This window comes from Acomys russatus, chromosome 5 (genome assembly GCF_903995435.1).
Source record: "Acomys russatus chromosome 5, mAcoRus1.1, whole genome shotgun sequence".
NCBI classification, from domain to species: Eukaryota; Metazoa; Chordata; class Mammalia; order Rodentia; family Muridae; genus Acomys; species Acomys russatus.
In genome coordinates this window covers 17,547,493-17,571,862 of record NC_067141.1, presented here as the reverse complement: position 1 = coordinate 17,571,862, position 24,370 = coordinate 17,547,493, and the positions used below count along the sequence as shown (strand labels likewise).

At 46.1% G+C, this 24,370-nt stretch overlaps 1 protein-coding gene across 1 annotated transcript in view; it reads right to left on the bottom strand.

Moving 5' to 3' along the window:
- The window catches only part of Mgmt (O-6-methylguanine-DNA methyltransferase), a 236,658-nt gene that overhangs the window by 161,784 nt on the left and 50,504 nt on the right, over nucleotides 1–24,370 (bottom strand). The window contains exon 2 of the mRNA XM_051145494.1: nucleotides 23,852–23,988. Coding sequence (XP_051001451.1) covers nucleotides 23,852–23,976 — 125 coding nt within the window. The 5' untranslated portion in view covers nucleotides 23,977–23,988. The remainder of the gene's footprint in view (nucleotides 1–23,851; nucleotides 23,989–24,370) is intronic.

Sequence of the window (24,370 nt, the reverse complement as noted above, 5' to 3'; positions counted from 1 at the left end):
ATGGGTGGCTACCAAAGTAGAGGCCCCTAGATGAGGAGGAAGTAGTTCTGTAGAACACTGGGAGACAGAGCCCATTAGAGCGCAGGTTCTCCTCTGCACCAAGCTGTTCATATTTTCCCTCTCTTTCATCACTCAGTCCTCCTGCCCACAGCCTGTCTCACTGACGTGAGAGGAGACAAAGAGTTCAGGTTCCTCCCTCCCTGGACGTGCTCTGGGGCAGACAGGGAGTGGGAAAGGCTTTGGGGACTAGGGACTCAGCATTCAGACCATCCGAGCATCTACTCCCAGCAGTATAAGGACAGCTCATCTGGGCTAAGCCTGAGCAGAGGGCCTACAAGAACAAGAGGCAACTTGTGGCTCAGATTTAACCCTGCTCTTGGTGATTTTTAAGTATAGTTAATTGTACTGCAGTGCTCCAAGTCGCCAATCCATGAGCGACAAGCTTCCTTCGCCTGCACCACATGACACCTGACCTTGCCTCTGAGCATGAACCTGAGGCCTGAAAGGAAAGATGGATTTGGAAATCTCATACAACACCAAAGCTTCTGATCATTTCCTGAAACTAACTTTCACAGCAAAAGCAAACCAAAAAGTAAAACAAAACAACAACAACAAAATCTTATTATTTATGAAATACCTAGTTTGGGGGGGCGGGGTTTGTTTGGTTTTTTTTGTTTTTGTTTTGTAAAAAAAAAAAAGATCCTCTAAATCTATGAACAAAATAAAATTCTACAGGAAGTGGTGATGGTGCTGAGACCACAAAGCATGGAAAGCCAAGTTCTCCAGAAGGTCCATAGCAGGCTGTGTGGAAAATGCATTTAAAAACAAGTATCCTGAACACGCAGGCCACATAGAGCACATGTCACAAGTAGCCGTGGAGAAAGCCCAGGGTTGGGAGTTGCCTACCACCAAGTCCATTCCAACCTATGGCCCCTCTCATCGACCCCTTTCCAAATACTTGAGATACTTATAATTTTCACAAGGCTGAACACTCTTGCGAGTCTTAGTAAGTGGTGGTCCTCTGGCCCCAAACCACTGTTGTCACCTAGCCAGATGCTGCAATGAAATCATGTTTACAGAATAGACTCAGCTGCATCTGAACTGAGGCAAGCAAATTCCTTGGGGCCGGGGGATGGGGATGGGGGAGTCAGAAAAAAATATGAACACTCACTCTGGCTGACCTACATGATGCTTTCAGGATTCAGAACTTTACTTGGGACAAAAAAAAAAAAAAAAAAAAAAAAAAAAAATGCCTGTTGAGTTTAGTGGAGTTATTCCAGAAAGTTCTCTTTGCTCCTTAGCCTGTGACAAGCCTCATAGTGAATCACACACATTATGCACAATAATCAGGACTGTGGCATCCTGCCATGCATGGCCAGATGGATCAGTGACTCTCACAAGCTAGGGGAAACCAAAGTCAGGTGGGGTGCCGCTGAGGGGCCTACAAAGGCAACCCTGAAGAATCCCACTGCACAGAGTTGTGCTTTTAAATGCTCTGTCAAGAGACACACAAGATACTTAAACCTTAAGCTGTCAGGTTCAGAGGGGAGCGGTGGCACAGTGTTCTGAAGGATTTTGGTCATGAATGGTATATAATTTTTTACAGCAAGTCTTGCTCCAGTCATAAAGTACTTTATTCGTCCACACCACTGCCCATTGGAAAGCAGGCAGCCCGCCTATGCCACAGCCCCGTGCCCTCCTGCAGCCCAGGGCCTCTTATCTGCTGCCTAAGAGGCTCCTAGAAGATGTAGTTTCTTCCTGCATCCTGTCAGAGGGTCCGTATTACACAGCTCATTACAAGTGTTCCTAACTCTTAGACAATGACTCCGTGGCGCCCACGACGTGGCTAATGAAGTATAGGCCGTAATAACAAGTCATTTACAAGTCCTGGCACGGTATTTCTAATGGAGGAAGTTTTTAATCATAAGCAAATGTAATCATTTATGTTAAGCAACCCATAGACCTGGCCAATGTAGCACAAACAGCCATTAAGCAAAAATTATAGCGATAGGGAAGAGGATCGTAACATTGCAGACGAAGCAGTTTGTGCTGTCTGTGCACTCCAAGGAACTTGGTCTGATCAGAACCTTCCCACGCATAATTCTAGGCTTGAGGGTGGGTACCACGTCTTCAAAGACAAGTATAACTTTGGCCATGGGGCAAGAGGGAAGATACTGTTTAACTTTCCATTTGATGAAACTGTCAGAGTGGCAAGTCTCCAGTGCTCAAAGTGCTGTGACACAGGTCAGGCAGTGTCTGGGCTGACAGAGGCATGGCACGCAGGAATTCATGCTCCCCCACCCCACCCCAGGGTCTAGGACAGGAAAGCTGGCACCACGAGGAAGGCCTGACAGCCATTGACCATGCACTCTTTTACGGGTCTGAATCCTGCCCACCTCAGGCACTGTCTGCACTGGCAGAGGTAATTCAGGGCTCACGTGGCAGACAGGGCACAAGTTAGGTAGTTGCTTCCTCCACACTAATCAGTCACACAGAAAAAAAAAAAAAAATCAGATGCCCTCGCATGAGCTGGAGGATGACTGCATGACCCTCAGGAGTCAAAACTTCCAAAGTACCAACTGAAAGCAGGAGTGTACAGAACAGCCCCCACCAAGCCAAATGCATGTTCCCACTGCTGCCTCACGGAACCAGCCAGGTGGGCCCACATGAGAAGAGGCATGTGGTCTTTGCAGAAATCGGTGTTCGAGAAGACATCTGCAAAGATGTGCTCCCAAGAACAGATCCTGGGAGAGCCGCGCTCACCTCGTACAGTGGTGCTTTCCAGTAGCAGCAACAAAGACAAAGGGAGCCCAGGAAGGGCTCAGCACCAGCAGCACCAGGCTTTAATGGCTGAATGAAAATAATCTGTCAACAGGCCACAATAAAAGATGTTCGGCTGATGAATGTGTCAGCGCTTAACTGCTTAATAATTTATATATTTGTGTTGAACTTTAACACTGAATTGACAGGACACATAAAATACGCAGGTAATTTAACTCAAAACCTCTGACTAGGCTCTGTGCGCATAGTAGGCACTCTTGAGACTCTCGTGAAAATAAAAAGAAGCATGAGGGGATCCATAAACGGATTGTTTTTTGCAAAACAGGGTCAAGTTGGACAGTAAGTTCAGCCATTAAAAAAACACTAAAGAGGCTAAAGGAACGCCATCAACATTTGCATACGGGGATGTCCCCTGAGAAACCCACCCCCACCTGGAGCACCGCTGTGCCTGACACAGCCAGCTGCCCCCTGAACGCTGCCACAGTGACTTCCCTGTGGAACTAATGCATGAAGCACACATCCTAAGACTTCCTACCTCACAAGCAAGCTTCCAACTCCTCAAGTAAATGATCCTACGAACTGTCTTGACATACATCTAATCATGTCCCTTTTTTTTTTTTTTTTGTACAAAAACCTACACAAGGAACCTGAAACCTTACCTGGCAAGGTTCACGTATACTGGTCAGGAACACCCCGCACTCACCCATCGAGATGATTAATGCAGGCACCTTTTTCACAGAATGTCAGGCTCTGCCTTTTTAACAACTGACCTTTCACAGGATACTACTGAACCCATAATTCCACTTTTGTTCAGTTTCTTATTAGTGGAGTTAAAATTAATACTTATGGGAATGACGGCCAGGGTGATGTACAGTAAATCTTGAACAGATCACCCTTCCTTGCAGACTGCCCAATGATCAGGCCTGCATCAGTGTACAGAAGAGCACGGCCACGAGTGAAAACGCCGCCCTTCCCAAAGGCAAATTAGGGCTGTGTGCAGACCCTCTTGGAGAACAAAGATGTACATTTTGAGAAAGACTGTAGAAGTTTGTAGGGTATTTTTTTTTTCTTTTTGAGGACTTAATAAAATTCCTAATTCCAATCATAAATTTGAAAAAATTTATCCTTCCTCATCTTTCTAGAACAGTCCTGATGACTAGAATGATATATGGCACAACACACTCCGTGGCCCGCATTCATCTCCGAGGAGTGACAATTTAATAACCCATCAAGGCAACACACGATGCCAAAACCACTTACCTTACAGTGGGATCACACAGCCAGGAAAAGAGATCAGCTGCTAATACTCAAGAAACAGCCCTAAAAACACCAGGAAAAAGCAGTCGGGAAGACAGAGCTCAGGCAGAGCTCTCTAATTGTCACTGGGAATCTCAAATTACTTAAGGACTCAATTTTTTTTTCACCATACCAGCCCTTTTCATGTGCAGACATACCTAATTTCTAAGAATCCCTCAAGGGCCCAAACTAGTTTTAGCTTCCAAGATCTTATGGGATCAAAGGGTAAAGCAAGAAGGCTACTGTGCATTCAATTAGCCATTCTTATTAAGTATTTGAAAGAAGCCATTCTGAATAAATGCTGGATACATAGTACAGAGGCCAAACTATGGTGTGAGTCAACAGACCGCATCCTGTTATTTTAATCACTTAGGTTATCCATGAAGTCATTCTCCTAAGAAGATACAGGATTTAGGTAAACATGATAATAAAGAATAAGCAAAGGTAACAACACATAGTCCTCCCTGAGATGCTGAGTGCTCCCAGTATTATGCCTCATTCTAATCACATCTAATAACAACATCTAATCCTGGTAGCTGAGGGCTCTCAAAAGTCTGAGGTATCATGTGACTATCATTCAAAGGCCTTCAAAGACCCAGCACTGCTCCCCTGAACCTCACATTCCATACTGGACACATGCTATCCTCATGATGGGACTGAGATGCAACCCCGTACCCTACAGAAACAGGAAGGCCTAGCATCGCGCTGACAGCCAATCAAGAGCACTTGAGATGGAAAATGGAAAATGAGACAAAGTTGAAAGAAAAAGGAAAACTGCAGAACTGATCCGACACACTTCGAGCAAAGCTCTACGCTGACTACATTTCCACAGAAGAATAGGAAGACAGATCCTGAGAGCAGATGCTGGAGAGCGAGCGGCACCCTGCCTCTCTCGGGCATGGCGCGGGGTAGCAATAACAGAAGTCACAGAGGATTGTCACAGTAGCCACCGAAGAGCTGAAATGGGATTTCCAATACCCAGATGGAAGCATTGAGGAGGGGAAAAACGGGAAATTAGCTGACTCTGGTGAAACAGCCTCTCGGCACCAGGCGCTGGGCCGCCCAGCAGGAAGGTGAGCAAGCAAGCGCCCTCAATGCTGGGGCCACACTGCATATCTGGTAATAGGCACAGACGACCTGGAGAAAGGCCATAAAACATTGATATTCCTCACCTCTGTGGAGAGAGCGACAACTCGGGGGAAAAACACACACACCAATCTCCCCATTTGCATTCCATAATGTTCCCTGCGAGCTTCGGGCTCAGGGTCTATCAGATTCACTCAAACGGGCCGTATTTCAATGGGGATTTCCCAGAAAAGCCCACCTCCAACTTCATCATAGCCTATTAACCAAGGTGTTATCATTTATATTTGGCCGTTTATCAAAAATGGATAAGCTTTCAATTTTAAACGGACTCTGAAGCCCAATTCCTGGAAAATGCCCCTCCCACATCCGTGCATCCTCCATGCCTACACTAGCTCCCGCTTGCTGGAATATGCCTGGACACTTGCCAGAAGGAGAGAGGCACACGTCAAAGACGGAGCCTCCATCTCACCTTGTAGGAGTTCATATTCTTGCACTGATGTTTTAGAGTATGCATCTCTGTAAATTCCCAATTCCATTCTGTTCTCCTACAAGGTTGAGAAACAAACCCAGGCACTCCCCTCTCCTAGTCCAATAATTCACTCCTGAAAATATTTAGATAGAAAGGGGATTCTCAAATTCCAGGGGGGGGGCGTGTGGTATATGCCATCAAGGCAAATGCGGAGAAGTATGATGGTCTTCCACTTCATCTTACAAGAAAAGAAAAGGAAAGCAAAACAAAACTCAGTGATGATCACCAAAACCTGGCAGACATCAGACCCTATCATCATGACATGCGTAAGACGTGACCGGGGGCCCCACAGCCAATCCAGAGACTTCTACACACTCAGAATCACAAAACCAGTTAGCTAATTAACATTCACTAAACTCACGAGTTATAGTTGCATCTAGTATGAAGGCTTGTAGGATAGTGCTGGAGACAAACTAATTTCTTGTACTTATGAAACACGTGACACACACAAACCTTTGAGTACCACGTTCAAGACACCAAAGATATCATAATTCAACCCCAAGTCCCTGTCTAAGACTGACATGGAGATGCCAGATGGGTTTAAGAAAGCCCTTAAGAAAAGGTGGGAAGACACTCAAGGAAAAGGCTCGCCAATTTCTCAAGCAGGCCTTGTGACAGAACACCTCTGGGCACCAGCCAACATCCAAGGGTATTCATCCTACATGGCACTCTGCAACCGCTTTCAGGGGAAGGCTCACCCAGTGGGCTTTCAGAAGGGAAAAAGAGCAATATATTTGTATATATTGGGTATTTGGAAAATGAAGAGGCATGGGGTGTCTTTCCACCTACACGGCCACAGAGTAAAGAAGACGTATGGACAGAGACTGCAGAGAACACGATGCAACCAGGAAGTTGCAGTTATACCCTCATTCAGCAGACTGAAACAGTCCTAGCCTCCCTCCATTGTAGTGCAGCCTCTAGACCTCTCTAAAGGCAGCCAATCTCACCTGGGAAAGCCACTGCCCTGGACCACAGAGGCTAGGAACAGTCTATGAAGGAAAGGATGGTCTCACCAACATTAGCTCATACCCTCATGGAAATCTGTGCTTGGAAAACAGACATTTCTCAAACTTTATTTTCTTAAAACTCTGTTCTAATTATGTTCAAATAACCCATGTCCCGAGGCCCTAGGGGAACCATTTTGCTCAGACAATGGTGGGAGGGTCCAGAAACACAGCTGGCAAGGATGGCTGAACGCTTTTATGCCCAGAGTATCCCCATGGCAATGAGGAAAAAATTCTAAACAGTTGCTGTGTGCTTTGACAACGGAATAGGACCACCTTAGCAAGGATGGAGGCACCGTGAGGCACTGTGTCGGTGCCCACCCTCACCTCCTTTTACAGGGACACACATGGACCCTATGCCAACTCCTCGAACACATTATGAAGTCAAGAGAGTTAGAACTTCAACTCAGGTGCTCACACAAGGACCAGCGGAGTACACGCTAGGATAGTGACATTGTGCTTTGTCTCAAGTGACAGGTGGAGGTGGAGGGTAAGCCAGCCTGAGACTCCTTTAACACCGCCATGTTCAATGGCAAGGGTCACATGGGCTCTGTACTACAACATAGAGCCCCAAAGAAGGCACGTTTTTCACATCTGCTATCCCCGAGGCAGCAGGTGGAAGCTTTAGTGAGTTGTGTGTGTGTGTGTGTGGTGGGGGAGTGTCCATGTTGAAAAGTCCCAGCTACCACATGGCTCCCTTTGTCCTAGTAGTATAGCTTGCTATGACTTTGGGGAGTCCCCACTGGGGTGACAACCATGGCAGCTCCTGTTAAACTCCCTGGCTCTATAGTCATAATTAGACCACTTCTTATGAGGAACACTTTGCATCAGCTCCCAGTCCTGCAATGACTAGATCTTTTCGACAGAGTACTGCTAGTCAAGGCATAACACTAGGTCCCCCAAAACCAGCCTTAAGGAGCAGGAAGAAGGGGCCCCACCTGCAAGGACCAGGAGCAGTCAGCCCCAAAGGAGGTGATCCAGCTGTAATTTCTTCCTTATAAGTCCCCAGGCTTCCGTGACCTGGGGGACCACAGTTTACCAGGTGTTAGGGCCCAGATCACTTCCCAAGATATACATCACGTCACAGCCAAGAGGACACAGCTCCCAGTGGTGTCCTTCACCGGCTCCTATCCACCAGAAGCAATGACAGCGTATGATAAAAAAACATCTATCTCGCTCCATCTGGCATAACCTAATATCACTAATATTGATACATTTAGCTCTAGATACTATGCCACTCTTCAAAGAAAGAGTCTTTGACCCAAATATCAGATGCTATTAAACTGAGGGATGATCTTAAATCTGTTTGCATGTGTCTACTGAACCCCATCGAAGAAATTAAACGACATGGGGGTGGGAGAGCTGCCGTGCATGGTTAGAACGGGGCGCCGTGGAGGATCCAGGCTCTGTGTCATTAACTTTCCCATTCCCCTCATTAACAAGTAAAATGTTTTTACTGCTTGAAAAGTTTTAATAAATAGAAAAAAGCAGGGTAGCTGACATAGTTTTGAATGTAATATACAAGGGTTTTTAATATTTTTACATACATTAATGAAAAAGCCAGAAACGTGGCTAAAAGGTTACATATGTGTGTAAAAAAAAAAAAAAAAAAAAAACCATGAAATACCTACAGGGAAGGACCCCAGTACTTTCAACTTCTGCTTTCAAGATTCTAACATCTACACGGTGGTCCTTGGGAGCCCCTCAAAATGCCCCGACATCCAGAAGTCCTGGGAACCCAGATTCTACGCCAGCATCATGTTAGCCATCCTGAGCAGGCCACACATCCAAGTAAATGGTCCAGCTGACGTAGGTACAGACAGTGACACGAGTTGACAAGTTCCTCATGGCTGAGTGCCTAAAGGTTCAAACATTCACGGAGAATCAATGTCACAAGGAATCACGCACAACATAACGAAGAGTGGATGGCAACAGACACCACATGTGACGGTAACCCTGTCACATCACAACAAACTGCAAACTCCAAGTCTGCTCTCTTTGTAGCTGCTTTCCTGTGTTCAGGTAAGCACCCACTGCTGACTCCTGAGATAGTATGGTCCATGGTTCTTAGAGGCAGGAGCAGACTATACATGTCAGCGGCCGAGGGCCCAAAAATGCTGCTGATGCTGGGATGTGTGGCTCAGTTGACAGAATGCTCACCTAGGATGTCTGTTTCTGTGTTTGGTTCCCAGAGGTGCTTATGCCGGGTACAGTGGTGCACACCCGTACCCTGGCACTCAGGAGGTGGAGGCAGTAAGAAAAGTCCTCAGCTAAAGAGAGAGCTCTGGTCAGCCTGGGTTACGTGAGACCCTTTGTCAAAAACAAAACAAAGCTCATGACCAGTCTCTTTTCAGTTCCATGGGAAGTAGGGGATGGCTGCAGATAGAGAGGAAGGACTTAGACAGAGGAGAAAGATGACTCTGCTCTGATTGGCAGGAGCCTGACCTCCACATGTGCATCCTTCCCTGGGTTCTCTCCACTCATGGGCCTAAAGCTGAACCACAGCAGCAGAGACTCCCACTGCAATGTCTGCTGTGCTTTAGGGTACATGAGAAACCCTCCTCAAAGGTCTGGGACAAGCCCCTTCCCCATGGGACAACTCTGTTACTTTGCCCAGCCATAGCCGTAGAGCCTAGTCCCAGCTGCTGAGGCCCAGCACACTCAGCACCACAGCCTGGGCAAAAGGTGTCACATCTCAAAATATTATTTCCAATAAAAGTTTTGTTTACCTAGGAAAGATTTAAACACACTAGAAAACTTTGAAGGAAATAAGTGGCCAGGTTCTTTTTAATAAAATCTGTGCTTGGCTATACAATAACTCTTCCTAGGAGAGCCAGCAAACTGGATGAAGTATGGACCAGAAACTCCGTATTTTTGCAGATGAATTTAGAAAGGAGAAGCCAGCATTTGGGGGAGGTTACCTTTGGGGTATGTAATAATTCAGAAGGATAAACAACTTCTTTTTTCCTAGCCAAAGCGTGCACTTTTAGTAAAAAGAATGAACAGGCAGAATGGAAACGTGTAGAGTGTGGGACCGTATGTATACACATAACCATCATGCATACCGTAAACGCAGTGGTTTTCTAGCTGAAAAACGAATAATCAGCACACCTCAAATCTCTAGCTTCCTCCTGTAATAGGCTGTCTTAAAAGCTTCTCTCCTCATAATGACACTCCTCTAAAAAGGTTTAGAGTCTCTTTTTAGATTGTCTAAATACCCAGGTAAGCCACTGTGGCTAGAATGACCACACTGAGAACTCCCTTATCAGGCACCCCTGTATCAGCGTGCACAGTGAGGAGCACACTGTGTCACCACGTCTGCTTCCACCCAAGGATGCAGAGTGTCACTTCCCGATACTGTGACCTCAGCCCTGTCATTGTTCAGCCTCCTGACCAATTCAGGCCATTCTGAAGGTAGCTGTGGGAAGACAAGTTCACCCGACTACAGGGTTAGATATATACAGGTTGAAAATATGCCCCAGGGTCCCTAGTGAAGGAAGCTGCCAAGTGACAACATTTTCTACATCCTTGACCTGTGTTGCACAGAGAAGGGAGAACAACCTTCTAAGAGAAAACAAAGGGCACAGGGAAAGTACCTTGGAGATGATGGTGAATCTACTAGCAGCTAGCTCTGTAGGAAAACTGCAACCCAATCAGGATTGCAGGTGTGTGCTTGAAGCCTAGCCCTCAGGAGGCTGAGGAAAGAGGGTCCTGAGAGCCAAGACACACCCTGGGATGCAGAGAAAGACATCATCATCTCAAAAAATAAAGGAAGGGAAGGAAGGAAGGAAAGGAAAGAAGGGACCATGATTTCACATTCAAAACAAGCCAGCTAACACTCTGCTAGCAAACACTGAAGAATCAAATTGCCTTAGGGAGGACCAGCGCCTTCCACAGCCACTCTGAAGTGGCTGGTGAATGCTGGTAGTGTAGCAGGGAAGCCACAATCCTTCCTTACAACACATCTGTGTGCACACACGTGTTTGTGGGGAGAAGAGAAGGTCTCGGGACTTTTGGGAGAGGTGGATGCAGGTTTGGAGATACAGCTGGAGCAGAAGAGACATAAGAGACAAGACAGTTAGCAGCTGGAGGCCAAAGGAGGGCTGTGGAGTGGACGCTTCTCTCCGTGGCCCTGGAGGCAGGAGGGAACCAAAGTTCCTCAGAGGAGTTCCTCTGTCTGTTCTTCCCAGAACTCTGCCTCCCCGATGGCCCTCCCCGGCCTCAGCCTATCAGACACTGGCGTGTACAGAACTTGGTTCCTACTGGGACACCCTACAGCTCACCACAGGTGACACACATCAGACCTGGAATGGATGGAACCAAAATGGCTTCTACCTCTGAGGTGCAGCGAGCAGACACTGCGGAGCCAAAGCCAGTGCTGCAGTGAAAACCAGGCGTGACACGCTGGGCCTCAAGAAGGCCACTACCAGAGAAATGTTCCTCAAAACTTAACGAAAGTTGAACCAATTTCAACATGCTGCATAGGCAGTGCAGATGCTCCAGAGCTATCTCGCAGAGACACCCATCTGCCGCCTCCTCCCATAGCCCCCAGATGTCCCTCGTGCCCTGTTCTCTGCTCCTGTTTTCCTTCAGTCTTGTCTAGGGCTTCTTGGTGACCAGTCACATGATAAAAGGACCCTCTGCTCAAGGAGGGGTTTTTTTTTCTGTAAGACTGTGTGTCCTAGGAATGTCAGAAGCTATACCCATAAATCCTTACCAGCATGACTGCCTAAACATGAACTGCCTGAGGACAGTACCAACAGACATGCTAAAGTGGGCGAGAGAAGTCCAAGAGGCCGGAACCCTACACAAACAACCACAGACAACCATGAGACTCTCCATGTGGGAGACACAGTCTTCTCCAGGGAAGAGCACACCAACTGGTTATCAAATACCAAAGGGTCAGCCCTGAAAACAGACGTACAGCTAACATTATATAGAATGAACAGCTTATATTTAGGAATATATGTGCATGGATGTATACACATATACATGTTATAACAGTTTATAAGAAAGGAGACCATGACTTTGAAAGAGACCAAGAGGGATGGTGTGAGAGGGTTTGGAAGGAAGAGGGGAAAGGGAGCAATGTTGAAATTATATTGTAATCTCAAAATCAGTGTTTTGCCCTTCACATCATGTTGGCCTCTGATGTCCCGTGCTTACTTCTGTCTCAGTCTTTAGAGAAAGCTCCATTCCACAGCTGCCCAGCCAGGGCCCACCTCTGAATAACCTCCCTCTGCCATGCCACCCTCACCCATCCATCAGAGGTTGTGGTATGATTTCTCCACTTAGTCAGCAGTACCCATTTCTATTGCCAGAGTCTTGGGCTTAGCTCCACATGGTCCCCACTTGGACAAACTCAACACTCTGCTTTCACAACACCCAGATTGCAGTTCCCTGTGCCTATCCCTGAGCAAGACTAGGCTCCCAGCAGGCTGGCGCTGCTGTTCCTTGCTGTATCAACCCCAGTGCTCCTGTAGGGCCTGTCATATAGCTTGTAACACATGTGAAACTCCCATGTTCTGAGAATGAGGGGTAAATGGGGGAAATTCTAAGTGAATCCTAAATGTAGTCAATGTTTTTATGTCAAAAAGAACTACTTCTACTATTTGATAGGCAATTTTGGAAATAAAAATTCTAGACAAACCTACCAGAAGACAATGCTTTAATTTAATTCAAAGTTTTAAACCCATTTAACCTTTAGCTCAATTAAAATTCTGAGCTAATGGCGTGTAGGAGCTCTCCTATACATCAGAAACACACAGCCCAACCAATTACCATTACAGTTTTAAAGGAAATAATTAGCAAACAAAGTATGTTTTGAGTTTAAATTGTCAATGATACTAACATCCCGAAAACAAAGCTGAAACTCACCCACTAGTCACAGACCACTGGAACATCAGAAAACACTGAAGATACATTAAGAACAAGAGAGAATTCTGGAACTAGATTTCAGCCCAATCTAAGAAAGGGATGTGGGTCTTAGACAGCAACCAGCTGTGCTTCACATACAGAGGCAGGTGGAAGCTGCCCACAGAGCACAGACAAGGCTAGGCACCTCCCCTACTCAACTAACTGGAGGAGCTGACAGGCTTCAAACATGCTATGGCTTTATAGTGACATCCAGCGAAGGTGAGTGAGCCTGCTGCCTCCTTTCTGGACCTGAGCTCCCTTCACTGAAGAGCATTTTCCTCTACAGCCATTGGCACTCAGGTGGCCAGCACAGAACTTGCCTTAGGACTACCCTAGGGCTCCAACATCTACAGGGGTCAGGGCTCAGGCAGAACCTCACCTGGGGAGAAAGGTCACTCTGTGGGTGGCAGTGTAACAAGAGACTTGGGTAGGTAAAAGGTATATCTGTGTCTTCCTTAGAACTCTTCATCTGCCTTTCCCGACTACTTCCACTTCCTCCCACTAAGAGTAGCTAAAGGATGAAGGGCTGCAACAGTCAACAAATGGACTCTTCTGGAGAAAGCGTCCAGAAGAGAAAGAGAAATCTGTGGTACCAAGTCCTAGCTCCCAAATAGATGTGGACTCCATTCCTCACCCCGCAAACTGCAGGAGAAAAGAAAGATGGCTTCTGGGTGTTCCAGATACCACTCAAGCTGCTCTTCTTGGAGGCTTCCTTGAACCCATTTGCAGCACAATTCAAACAAGCCTGTGTGATGGATAATCTCCATTGTCAACCTGACTGGGATTAGAATCACCTATGAGACACATAAGGATGCTTCCAGAGAGGTTAAACTTAGGAAGAAAGAACTATCCTAGATGTAGGCAGCACCATCCTGGGGTGGTACTGGGGGTTCAGAATAAAAAACAAAGGAGAAAAGGGAGGAAGCCGGCTGACTGCCAATAATCCCGGGCATTCTGCCTCCTGGTCCACCCAGATGTGAGGAAGCAGCCTCTTGCTCCTGCTGCCACAGCTGGCAGCGACTCCTGCTACAAAGCCTTCCCCACTGCAACAGACTGTGCCCGCAGATAATAATCATCCTCTTTTCCCTTAAATAACTGCCTGTCCACTTTCTGGTCAAAAGAATAAGAAAAGTAAATCACACACCTGTTGACCGATTTCTCAAAGCCACACAGTCCATGAGAAGCAGGAGATGAGACAGGATGAGGGATGCAAGAGACCAAAGGCAGCGATGGGGTGAAGGCAGGCAACTACAGGACACCAGTGCCTGATAGTCAGCTAGAAAGGATTACACACATAGGCCAGCACAGCCACACTATCGGCTCTACATCTGTCTACATCACAGGCAGCAAGGGCCAGGGACCAATTTGAAAGGGCCCCTGTTCATCAGGGCAGGGCACTGTCACAGCCAATTCTACCAAGAATGGCTATGATATTAACACAATCTCTCACAGGACTCTAGGTTTGAGCTACAATCTTCCAAGAGCCTCCACACACCCCTGGAGCCTTCTCCTGTGGTGGAAGTTACTGTTGAATGGGATCCTGAGAGGCTCAGTTCTCAGTCAGGAAATAATATCTGGTAACCTGTGGGTGCACATAAGCGCTGCTGCCACAATCTGTGACAGACACATGGCCACTTGACAGCTAACGGTACGGACTTCCCCTCCATTGATGGCACATGGCACAGTCTGAATCCTAACCATGGCCAGGCTGCACCCAGCCTATACAGGGCTCGACGTGGTAGGTATTGGGAATGGGTGCCACTTCCTGCCAACTTTCCCTTCTCACAGGCACAAACACCAGTGTTGTAAGACACCTCTCAAAGAAGCTTACTGTTAAGAGTGAGGGATTTAAGGATTTTTATCTCAACATGCCATAGAGGCAGAACATCTACCCATCCCTGCTTGAAGCTAACCAATTTTTCTCTGCTACCCTAAAGTGTATACATTGCTCAAAAGGCTGGAAACTCAAAAAATATCCTGGGTTTGACAGACGGTTCATATTTTAGATGCACACATTTTTGAGCTGTCATTCAACCATCCCTTTCTCCCATCAAGATGATCCCAGCACAATGAAGTAAGGAGCCTGCTTCCGACTCACAAACACAGGCATGCACGTTTGCTAGCCCTGCCTTCCTAGAGGATAAAATCCAGAGAGGAAAGCTTTAAAACTTTGTCTTTTTGTTGACAGGGGTCCAGAGCATAAGAGCTTTTGGGTTCTGGTAAAAAAAAAAAAAAAAAAAAAAAAAAAAAAAACAACTTGCCTCTGCTTTCTATCTGGCATCACGTGAACACCAAGAAGACAGCAAGCCAAGTCAAGAGGCAAGTTGAGATATTGATACCATCCTCTCGATCAGCGGCCACACAACTTGACAGCTGATATGCTCTACCCTTCTGACTACCCAGCTCTATCTGGGGGACTATGGGCCAACTACAAAAGGCGTGGCATCAATGGTGGTCTGCCCAACAGAACTGATATCTCTGTAGATATTTGCTGTCTCATGTGTACCACTCCCAAGGCATATGGCAAACCTGCATGTGGGGTTGGGCCTGAAGGACTAGGTAGACACTATATGATCCTCCCACAGAATTCATCTTGCTCAGACCTCCCCCAACAGTCTGCACACTAGAGCCAGCTGGGAGAATGCCACTGTGTGTCTGCAAACATCACATGTGGCACCGCTAGGAGAGTCAGTCAAGTTCTGCAAGGTAGAAAAAGGACTGTAAGCAGTTTACACATTCAAGACACAAAAGCTTTCATATGAGTTTGGTTAGCCTACATACGGTTTCCAGTACTATATTCATTTATTTTTATTATAAGGTTTACATTGAAAAATGTAAAGTGGGGTGTAAATCTTTGATATGTTAAAGATGAGCCACATGTGGTTTGCCCCCACTGCCTGAGAGCCGAAGTCTACCTCCTGCTGTTTGTGCACTCTAAGGCTGACTTAGAGCACAGTCAAGGTTTCGAGTCATCAAACAGTCTGATCAGCTTTATGGGATGCTAAGAATGGCTCAAGATCACATAAGGAAAATAAACAGACTCCAAAGCCTCTGGCTGTATCCTAAGCACTGCAGGGCAGACTGAGGAGGTCAGGGCTCCACAGCCACAGAAAGAAAACACGGGGGACATCAGCCAGGCTCTTGCAAAAGACCAAACCAAGCTATGCTCCAGGGGACAATGACTGGCAGCTGACAGTTATGGGCAGGCCATCAAATAAAACTGTGACATAAAGACACTTCTCAACCAATTTACTTCATCCAAATGTTAATAGAAGAAAAAGAAAGGTGATAGGTATGGGTCAGAACAAACCAGCAATCGCATCACAGTGTGGAGCCTTAAGTAGATACCAGGTCTGGCGTGGGGGAAGATCAGGCCTGCACAGATGCAAGGGGAAACCCTCTGCAGAGTGGCATCATTAGTCAGCCTGTGAGTGACCCACCAAGACATGCTTGTGTAGACTTCCAAGTCACACAGAAGGGTGACAGCTAATTCCTACTAAAGGTCCCTTAGCTGCTAGTCAGCAGAGGAGGGCGCTGTAGAAGTAACCTGGGGGTGACGGATAGCTGCACACATCCCTGCACACACTCTGAGCATCAAGCAGCGTACCAGCTAGCATCCAGGAAGACCCAGGACCATCCCATACCTTGCTTTTTCACAAAAGAGGTGCACTTCCGTGCTTGTGCGTGTTGTCACAGGCACCCCAATTCCAACACCCCACAGAGATATCAGTGTACTTAAGTGAATACATTGATGCAGGCCAGTATTTCAGATTGGCTTATCATCCATCACCTGTATACAGTACGAAGGAGAAAAAAATGGCACGGCTATGTCAGCACACAGAGAAAAACCAGTTGAGGACTCCACAGATTGCAGTCTGAGAAACAATGCCAGTATGGAGGCTGACAAAGGGAGAAACACTGAGGATCCCAGTTACTAGGGACAAGGGAAGGCCATCTACTGGGATGGCACAGGATTTAATGAATGCCTTCCTGGCGGGTGTCAATAGCACAAACACAAGGCATGAACATCATGCAGAGAGAAGCCTACTGTCTCTATGCAGAGAGCGAATTCATACAGAAATCCTAAAGAACTCCAAGTGATACTCAGAACAAATACGGTTGTCCTCTCCCATTCCCCCAGAGGGAGCGGGCTGCAGGACTGCAGGGACATCAACACCCAGAGAGATGCTTGAGTCCTTCCCGGAAAATGGCACTGTCAACGCAGAATCCATTCAATCCACCCACAGGCCACACATCCAGAGGCTCCTATAATACCTAATAAATGCGACATGAACGGCTGTTTAAGTGCTCCTGCATAAAGAACAATGGCAGAAAAAGAGTTCGTATGGGTTCGTAGCAGACGCGATCTTCCCAAGAACCTCTGATCATGTCAACACAGAGAGGGATGGCCAGCCGGCAGCGGCCCCCACCCCATAATCACAAGCATGCATTCCTAAACCCAGGCTGCCCGAACAGATGTGGAGAATCAGTCAAAACAAGACTGCTTCTATATCGCTAGGCTAAGTTACAGACCTGGCAACAGTAAGAGATGGCGAGTACAAAATCAGACACTCATAGTCACCAACTGTGCTGTGAGCTGTATCACTGTGGTCTCTCTGCTCTTGTGACGGTGGAGGGAGAGAATTCTTTGCTTTTTGTTTTGTTTTGCTTTGTTTTGTTTTGAGATAGGGTTTCTCCATGTAGCCTTGGATGTCTTGGACTCACTTTGTAGACCAGGCTGGCCTCGAACTCATAGCGATCCGCCTGTCTCTGCCTCACTGAGTGCTGGGAATACAGGCCTGCGTCACTGTGCCTAGCTGGGTGAGAATTCTTAAAGGAATCACTTTGTAGCTTGTCTACATTCTTGTGCTTTGGGTCATTATGAATTAAAGGGCTGCTTGAGCAGAGTATGGTAACAATACCAAGTTAATTTACTAAGTGACCAGTAGGTGGGCAGCATATACAGAGTTGATACACTGGGTAGACGGCCACATCCCAAGCTCATGGGATGTCCCATCACACACCCCAATATGTCATCATACTAGAAAGAATGGCATGGACTAAACAGTCATGACAGCTTCTTTCTGGAACTTTCCAATGAACATTTCTGGACTCTGGATTCAAGCTGACTATGGGTAACAAACAGCAGAATCAAAATCACAAGAAGGGGTTGGGGTGAGTCCCTTGCATGAATTCACAGAAGTTTGTACAACACACGATCAACATAAAAAAAAAAATCAATGGTTACAACCAGCAGCAATAATTTAAAAGTTAACAAAAGTTTTAAGCTGATTTAGAATACTATCAAGAACAAAGTGCCTAAAAATCAATTTTATCAAAGACATGTGAGGTCTCCATGCTGGAAACTACAAAACCCTGCTGAGAAAAATGAAAGAGAACCCGAATAGACGCAGAGATAAATCACACCACAAATCGACAGAGTCAATACCAAGAAGCTGTTATGCAGCCGAGAATGGAAACAGACACCTCTCAATCAGATCCCAACAAAAAGCTGAGCAAAGACAGATACTTCAACTGGCAAGGTAATGTGCAAAATTAAGAGTCCTGGGGAGAGCACAGAGGTGAAGGGAAGCCTTAGAGGGGGAGGAGGATAGGATAAAATGTATCATATGTAGTGTGTGTGTGTGTGTGTGTGTGTGTGTGTGTACAATTTTGATAAATAAAAACATAATTTTAAAGAAAAGATAAAGATCCTAGAAGCTGCCAGAAATGTAACTCAGTAGGTGAAGTGTCTATCTAGTACACAACAATCCCCCAGGCCTGACACCCAGCTCCACATAAACCAAGTGGGGTGGTGGCACTCTCCTCTAATCACAGAATTTAGAGGTGGAGAAAAGAGGATCAGAAGTTCAAGGTCATTCCCAGGGTCCATGACAAGCAGGGCTACATGAGATCCTTTCTAAACAACAACAAAACAGAAATGGGGGTGCCCAGAGGTCAAAGACAGCAGCTACAGACATGCCCTGACTAGCTCAGCTGGGCACAGCCAGCATGGGGCTGGCCAAGAACAAAGGCCAATGGAACCAGGAACAAGCCTAGAAAGGCACTGCCAAGAGGGCAGAGGTGAACAGGGTAGGAAGCTGTGTCATCCCCAGCCCCTCCAGCAAAGGATGGAACAATTAGACAACTATATAAAACTAAGTGTTTGAGAAAAATCAACTGTACCTCTGTTACAGTCATTTAAACAGGACACACAACTAAGTTTGGAAGGATAATAATGCCTCCGAGAGACATCACAGGAGAAGATTTGGGTGAAATTTCAGAAAATACTTCAGGGTGTGATGGTGGGTGTGGTAGGGTTTGGGGGGATATTTGGGGCTTTTGTTTTTGTTTTGTTTTGTTGTTGTTTTCTGAGGCAGGATCTCATTTGTTGCCTGGGCTGGACCTGAACTCACATAGGTCCACCTTCCTCTGCCTCTTGAGTGTTGAGATTAACGGTGTGCACAACCACAAACACCCATATATTTATTAAAGACCAAAAATGTTAAATATGTTAAGCTGATCAGCTCGCTTTTCAAAATGACAAACTTCTCATCTAAAGAAATGTAGAAACACTTGATTTTTGACAAAGAAGCCAAATCTATTCAATGGAAAAAGGATAGCATCTTCAACAAATTGTGCTGGTCTAACTAGGTATCTACATGTAGAAAAATGCAAGTAGACCCATATTTATCACCATGCACAAAAGTCAAGTCCAAGTGGATTAAAGACCTCAACATAAAAACAGAGACACTAAATCTTTTAGAAGAAAAAGTGGAGAAGACCCTGGAACTCATTGGCACAGGAGACAACTTCCTAAACAGAATTCCAACAGCCAACGTCTTAAGGTCAACAATTAATAAATGGGACCTCATGAGGCTGAGAACCTTCTGTAAGGCAGGAGTCGCTGTCAACAGAATAAAGTTATAGCCTACAGACTGGGAAAAGATCTTCACCAACACTTCATCTGACAAAGGTCTAATATACAAAATATATAAAGAACTCAAGAAATTAAACACCACCAAACCAAATAACCCAATTAAAAAATAGGGCTCAGAATTAAACAGAGAATTCCCAATAGAGGAATATCGAATGGCTGAGAAACACTTAATGCTCAACGTCCTTAGTCATCAGAGAAATGCAAATAAAAACAACTCGGAGATTCCATCTTACACCCATCAGAATGGCTAAGATCAAACACTCAAGTGACAGCACATGCTGGCGAGGATGTGGAGAAAGGGGAACACTCCTTCATTGTTGGTGGGAGTGCAAACTTGTTCAACCACTTTGGAAATCAATCTGATGCTTTCTTAGAAAACTGGGAGTAGGGCTACCTCAAGACCCAGCTATTCCACTCCTTAGAATATACCCAAAAGATGCACTGCCACACAATAAGGACATATGCTCAACCATGTTCATAGCAGCTTTATTCATAATAGCCAGAACCTGGAAACAACCTAAATGTCCCTCAGTTGAAGAGTGGATAAAGAAACTGTGGTACATTTACACTGTGAATATTACTCAGCTATTAAAAACAAGGAAATCCTGAAATTTGTGGGCAAATGGATGGAACTAGAAATGATCATCCTGAGTGAGTTAACCCAGACCTAGAAAGATTCACATGGTATATACTCATTTATAATTGGACATTAGCCCAAAAGGCATGTCCCATGAAAATCTTCACTTATCAGGACTTCATATTGGGACTCTAGGTGAGAGAACTATGGGAGAATGGGGAAATAGAGGGATCCAGAGGGTCCTAAAAACCTACAAGAAGAACATCATGATGGGCAGATCTGGACCCAGGGGTCCTGCTCAAACTACTGTACCAATCACGGACAATACATGCGGTAAACATTGAACCCCTATTCAGATCTAGCCAATGGACAGGACATTCTCCACAGTTGTGTGGAGAGTGGGGACTGACTCTGACATGAACTCTGGTGCCCCATATTTGACCACTTCCCCTTGGTGGGGAGGCCTGGTGGCACTCAGAGAAAGGATAAACAGGCTACCAGGATGAGACTTGATAGGCTGCAACCATATGGTGGGGGAGGAGGTTCCCTTCTGTCACAGACCTAGGGGAGGGGAATAGGATGAAAGAGGGAGGGAGGGAGGAACGGGACGATACAAGTGAGGGGATAACAACTGAGATATAATCTGAATAAATTATTTAAATAAAAATTTAAAAATAAAATAAAAAAAATGTAGGAAAACAAAATATAGGCAGAGGTCTTTGCAAGGCGTGAGCATGATGCCACAGTGACTTTACAGAGTTCTGGATCTAGTTTGGGATGGTCTCTGTGACATCATGTCTTTGTGAAAACTTACTGAACTTTATGTTTGAAATCTAAATGCCAGTATGAAATTTTTAACTGCAGCTTTTTAAACTGACAACATAAAAGTGGCCGATTGTGAGAATTCTTGAGGTTTGCAAGGCCTCCTTATAGCTATCCGTGTGCACATGCTATTGACTGCCCTCCGTATCAGTTACACGTTCGGCAGCTTACCACAATGCTGACAAAAACAACTTTGGTGATATGTAGTTTATTATGACTCACGGTTCAAGGGTAGAGACCATCAAGGCAGAGAGTGTGGCTGGCAGCAGGGATCTGAGGCAGCTGGTCACGCTGCATCCTCAGCCGGGAAGCAGAGACACACAAATGCTGATGCCCAGCTCGCTTCTTCCATTTTCGTCAGTCCAGGACCCTAGCCCACGGGATCATACAGCCCACATTCAGGGTGTGCCTTCCCACCTCAACTCACCTAGTCTACACAGGACCTCACAGACATGCCCAGAGATGTGCATCTGTGGAGGTTCTAATCGCACCAAACTGACAAGCAAGGTGAACCATCCACCTTCCCACTGCTATCCACAGCGTTGTGAGTGTCGGGGTTATCCCACAGATACTCTCTCCTAAGTCCTCAGCCGAGACAAGAGGAAGCACCAGCCGCTCCTCTGAAAGGAATGCACAGTCCTGCCACTTCTCCCCTGAGGTGGTGGGCTGGCCTGCAGCCTCAGGCAGGGCCTTAGTGGGGGACAGAGAAAATGGCTAGGAGACGGAATGCCCCAACATGGGCAGCCTGGCCTCCACTACCCATACACATGTTCTTCCTGAGGGAAGCCAGCCGCATCTCCACGACTGTTTTTGCAGTCAAATCTAAACCTGACGTCACTCCGTCTCTTTGTTCAGTTTATACAACCCATTAGACATACTTACACAAATATACCATCTTCAAGATTTAAAGAAATTAATTATATGTAAGTGTGTGAGCGTAGTGGGTGTCTGCATGAAAGCAGGTGCCCTTGGAGATCAGAGGCACTGGACCGCCTGGAGCCAGACTTACATGCCACCTGGCATTGGGCACCCGACCTCGGGTCCTCTGCAAGAGCAGCATATGATCATAACCATTAGGCCACCTCTCCAGCCCCTAAATGTATCTCATCATGCTGCTTTTTACATTTTCTTCCCCAAATTTATAGTAAGGAGTGCCTTTACTGTTTCTCCAAAAGCCAAAGAAGCCAACACATAATTTCTATGATTTATTGAGCTACTGAACATGCTAAGAGACAAAGTGACATTTTCCCTACAAATTATTTGGTGCCTGCGATTTTCTGAGCACTGCAGCCAGATGGTTCCCACAGAAACTGAGAGGAGCCTGTTCTCGCAGTTCAAAGGTTTGCTTATTTTTCAGTCTTGAAGTCTTAAAGACGATATTGATTGCAGCACACAGCTCTACAGGAGGAGCCGGCCGGGGAGGGCTATGCTGGAATTTATTACCAAACAATGCTCATTATGGCTGTCTCTGACAGGGGTCCATTAAAATCAATTTTTATGTTTCTTATGTATTTTCTTTATCTAATGTTCTTGGCATTGTGTTTATTAGCCAGTTAAGACAAACGCCCAGCACAGGAGTTCGTGCTTTTTCTTTTCTTTTTTCTGCCCCCCAAACCCCACTTCTCTCAGAAATAACAAGAACTGCCATTTTAATGCCACCACTCAGGGCCAGTGAACACAAGTTCAGCACTACATTTTAGGAGGAGACACTGAGGAGTGCTTCCAACTTGTTTTGTTTTGTTTTTACAATTAGAAAAATATGACGAGAGGCATGCAGAGAGGAATGGGTGTCTGCCTGGTACTTCGTGCTCTGAAGCCACCCTGTGGAGAGACTCTTTCCAAACCTTGGCAGTGATCACCCTCAGCCTGGTGCCATTTCCAGGAAACAGCAGAGTGGCCTGGCAGAGCAAGCCGCCTAGCAGTGGGGAAAGTGGCTGGTAGACTCTGCCAGGCTTCATTTAAAAACCTCTGAGGTAAGTCACACAGTTGAGTTGTCCAGCCCTGGATCTCATGTGTTTAAGAATGAAAATGCTCAATGTGGGTGGGGAAGATGGCTCAGTCAGCAACATGCTTGTCTTGTAAGCATGAGGATCTAGGATCAGTCCCAAGAATGCACGTGCAAAGCTGCCACTGTGGTACGCACCTGCAAGCCCTGTGCTGGGAAAGAAAGTCAGGCAAATCCCTGATGCTCGTTCACTGGCTAACCTAGTCTAATGAGTGGTTTGTTCACTGGCTAACCTAGTCTAATAAGTGGCTTGTTCACTGGTTAACCTAGTCTAATGGGTGGCTTGTTCACTGGTTAACCTAGTCTAATGGGTGGCTTGTTCACTGGTTAACCTAGTCTAATGAGTGGCTTGTTCACTGGTTAACCTAGTCTAATGAGTGGGTTCCAGGCAAAAGAGAGACTCTTGTCTCAAAAAGCAAAAAGCAAAAACAAAACCAACCAAACAAACAAAAAAACCAAGCTGGAAAGCACCCAAGGCTGCTGCCCTCTGGCTTCCACATTCACACACAGACACACGCACGTACAGGGACACACGTGTACACATAACACACACACACACACACACACACACACACATACACACACACACACACACACACACATTCTCAGTGCTCATAGACCTCAACCCCTCTGCAAAAGAACACATGAATCAATCTCTGGAAGCTCCCGTCAAAGTCATGTCCCCAGAGCTTATGAGCTATTCCAGATTACTGGGTGATACACGAGCTGCCAAGGACACCACAACTCCTGGAGCGTCATCGGAGATGCTAGTGTTTGTGGTTGGTGGCAGCAGGCTCTGGACTGCCCTGTGACCAGTGGGAAGGACCCAGGGCGCCTGCTGACCCCCACCTCCAGCACACATACATGGGCGCCCGTGCTTACTGCTCACACTTACTTGCTGCCTGATGTCTTCCCGCTGAGAAATCGTATCCCGTGCAGGCCTTCCTCACAGCCAGACAGCTCCATCTTCCCCAGAGGGCTGTCCAACCCTGTGTATTTCATTTTGCAGGTCTCAGCCATTCTGCCAAGTTCCTAGAGAGAAGCAATTTTTAAGTCAAGTAAGAAAGCGTGTTTGGAAGCGGTTGGCCGTTTATAAAGCATCCTAGAAGCATCGGTTACTTAACACGCAGGACATATTACAAAGCTTTCCCTCCTGTTATAATTTAATCTTAAGTCCCTTTTACACTACAGCCACTCTTCACAACAATCTGGGTCACCCAACCAATGCCCACTGCTCTTTTGTCCCCTAAAATGACAACGCCTCTATTTTTCCCTGCTGGCTGAACTAGTATAAGATCTTTTTTTTTTCTAACTCAGCAAGCTTTGTTTGAATAAGATGATTGACAGACAAACTGTTCCACATTTTAAATAAAGTACATTTAAAAGTGGAGTATGGGGCTGGGATGTAGCATGG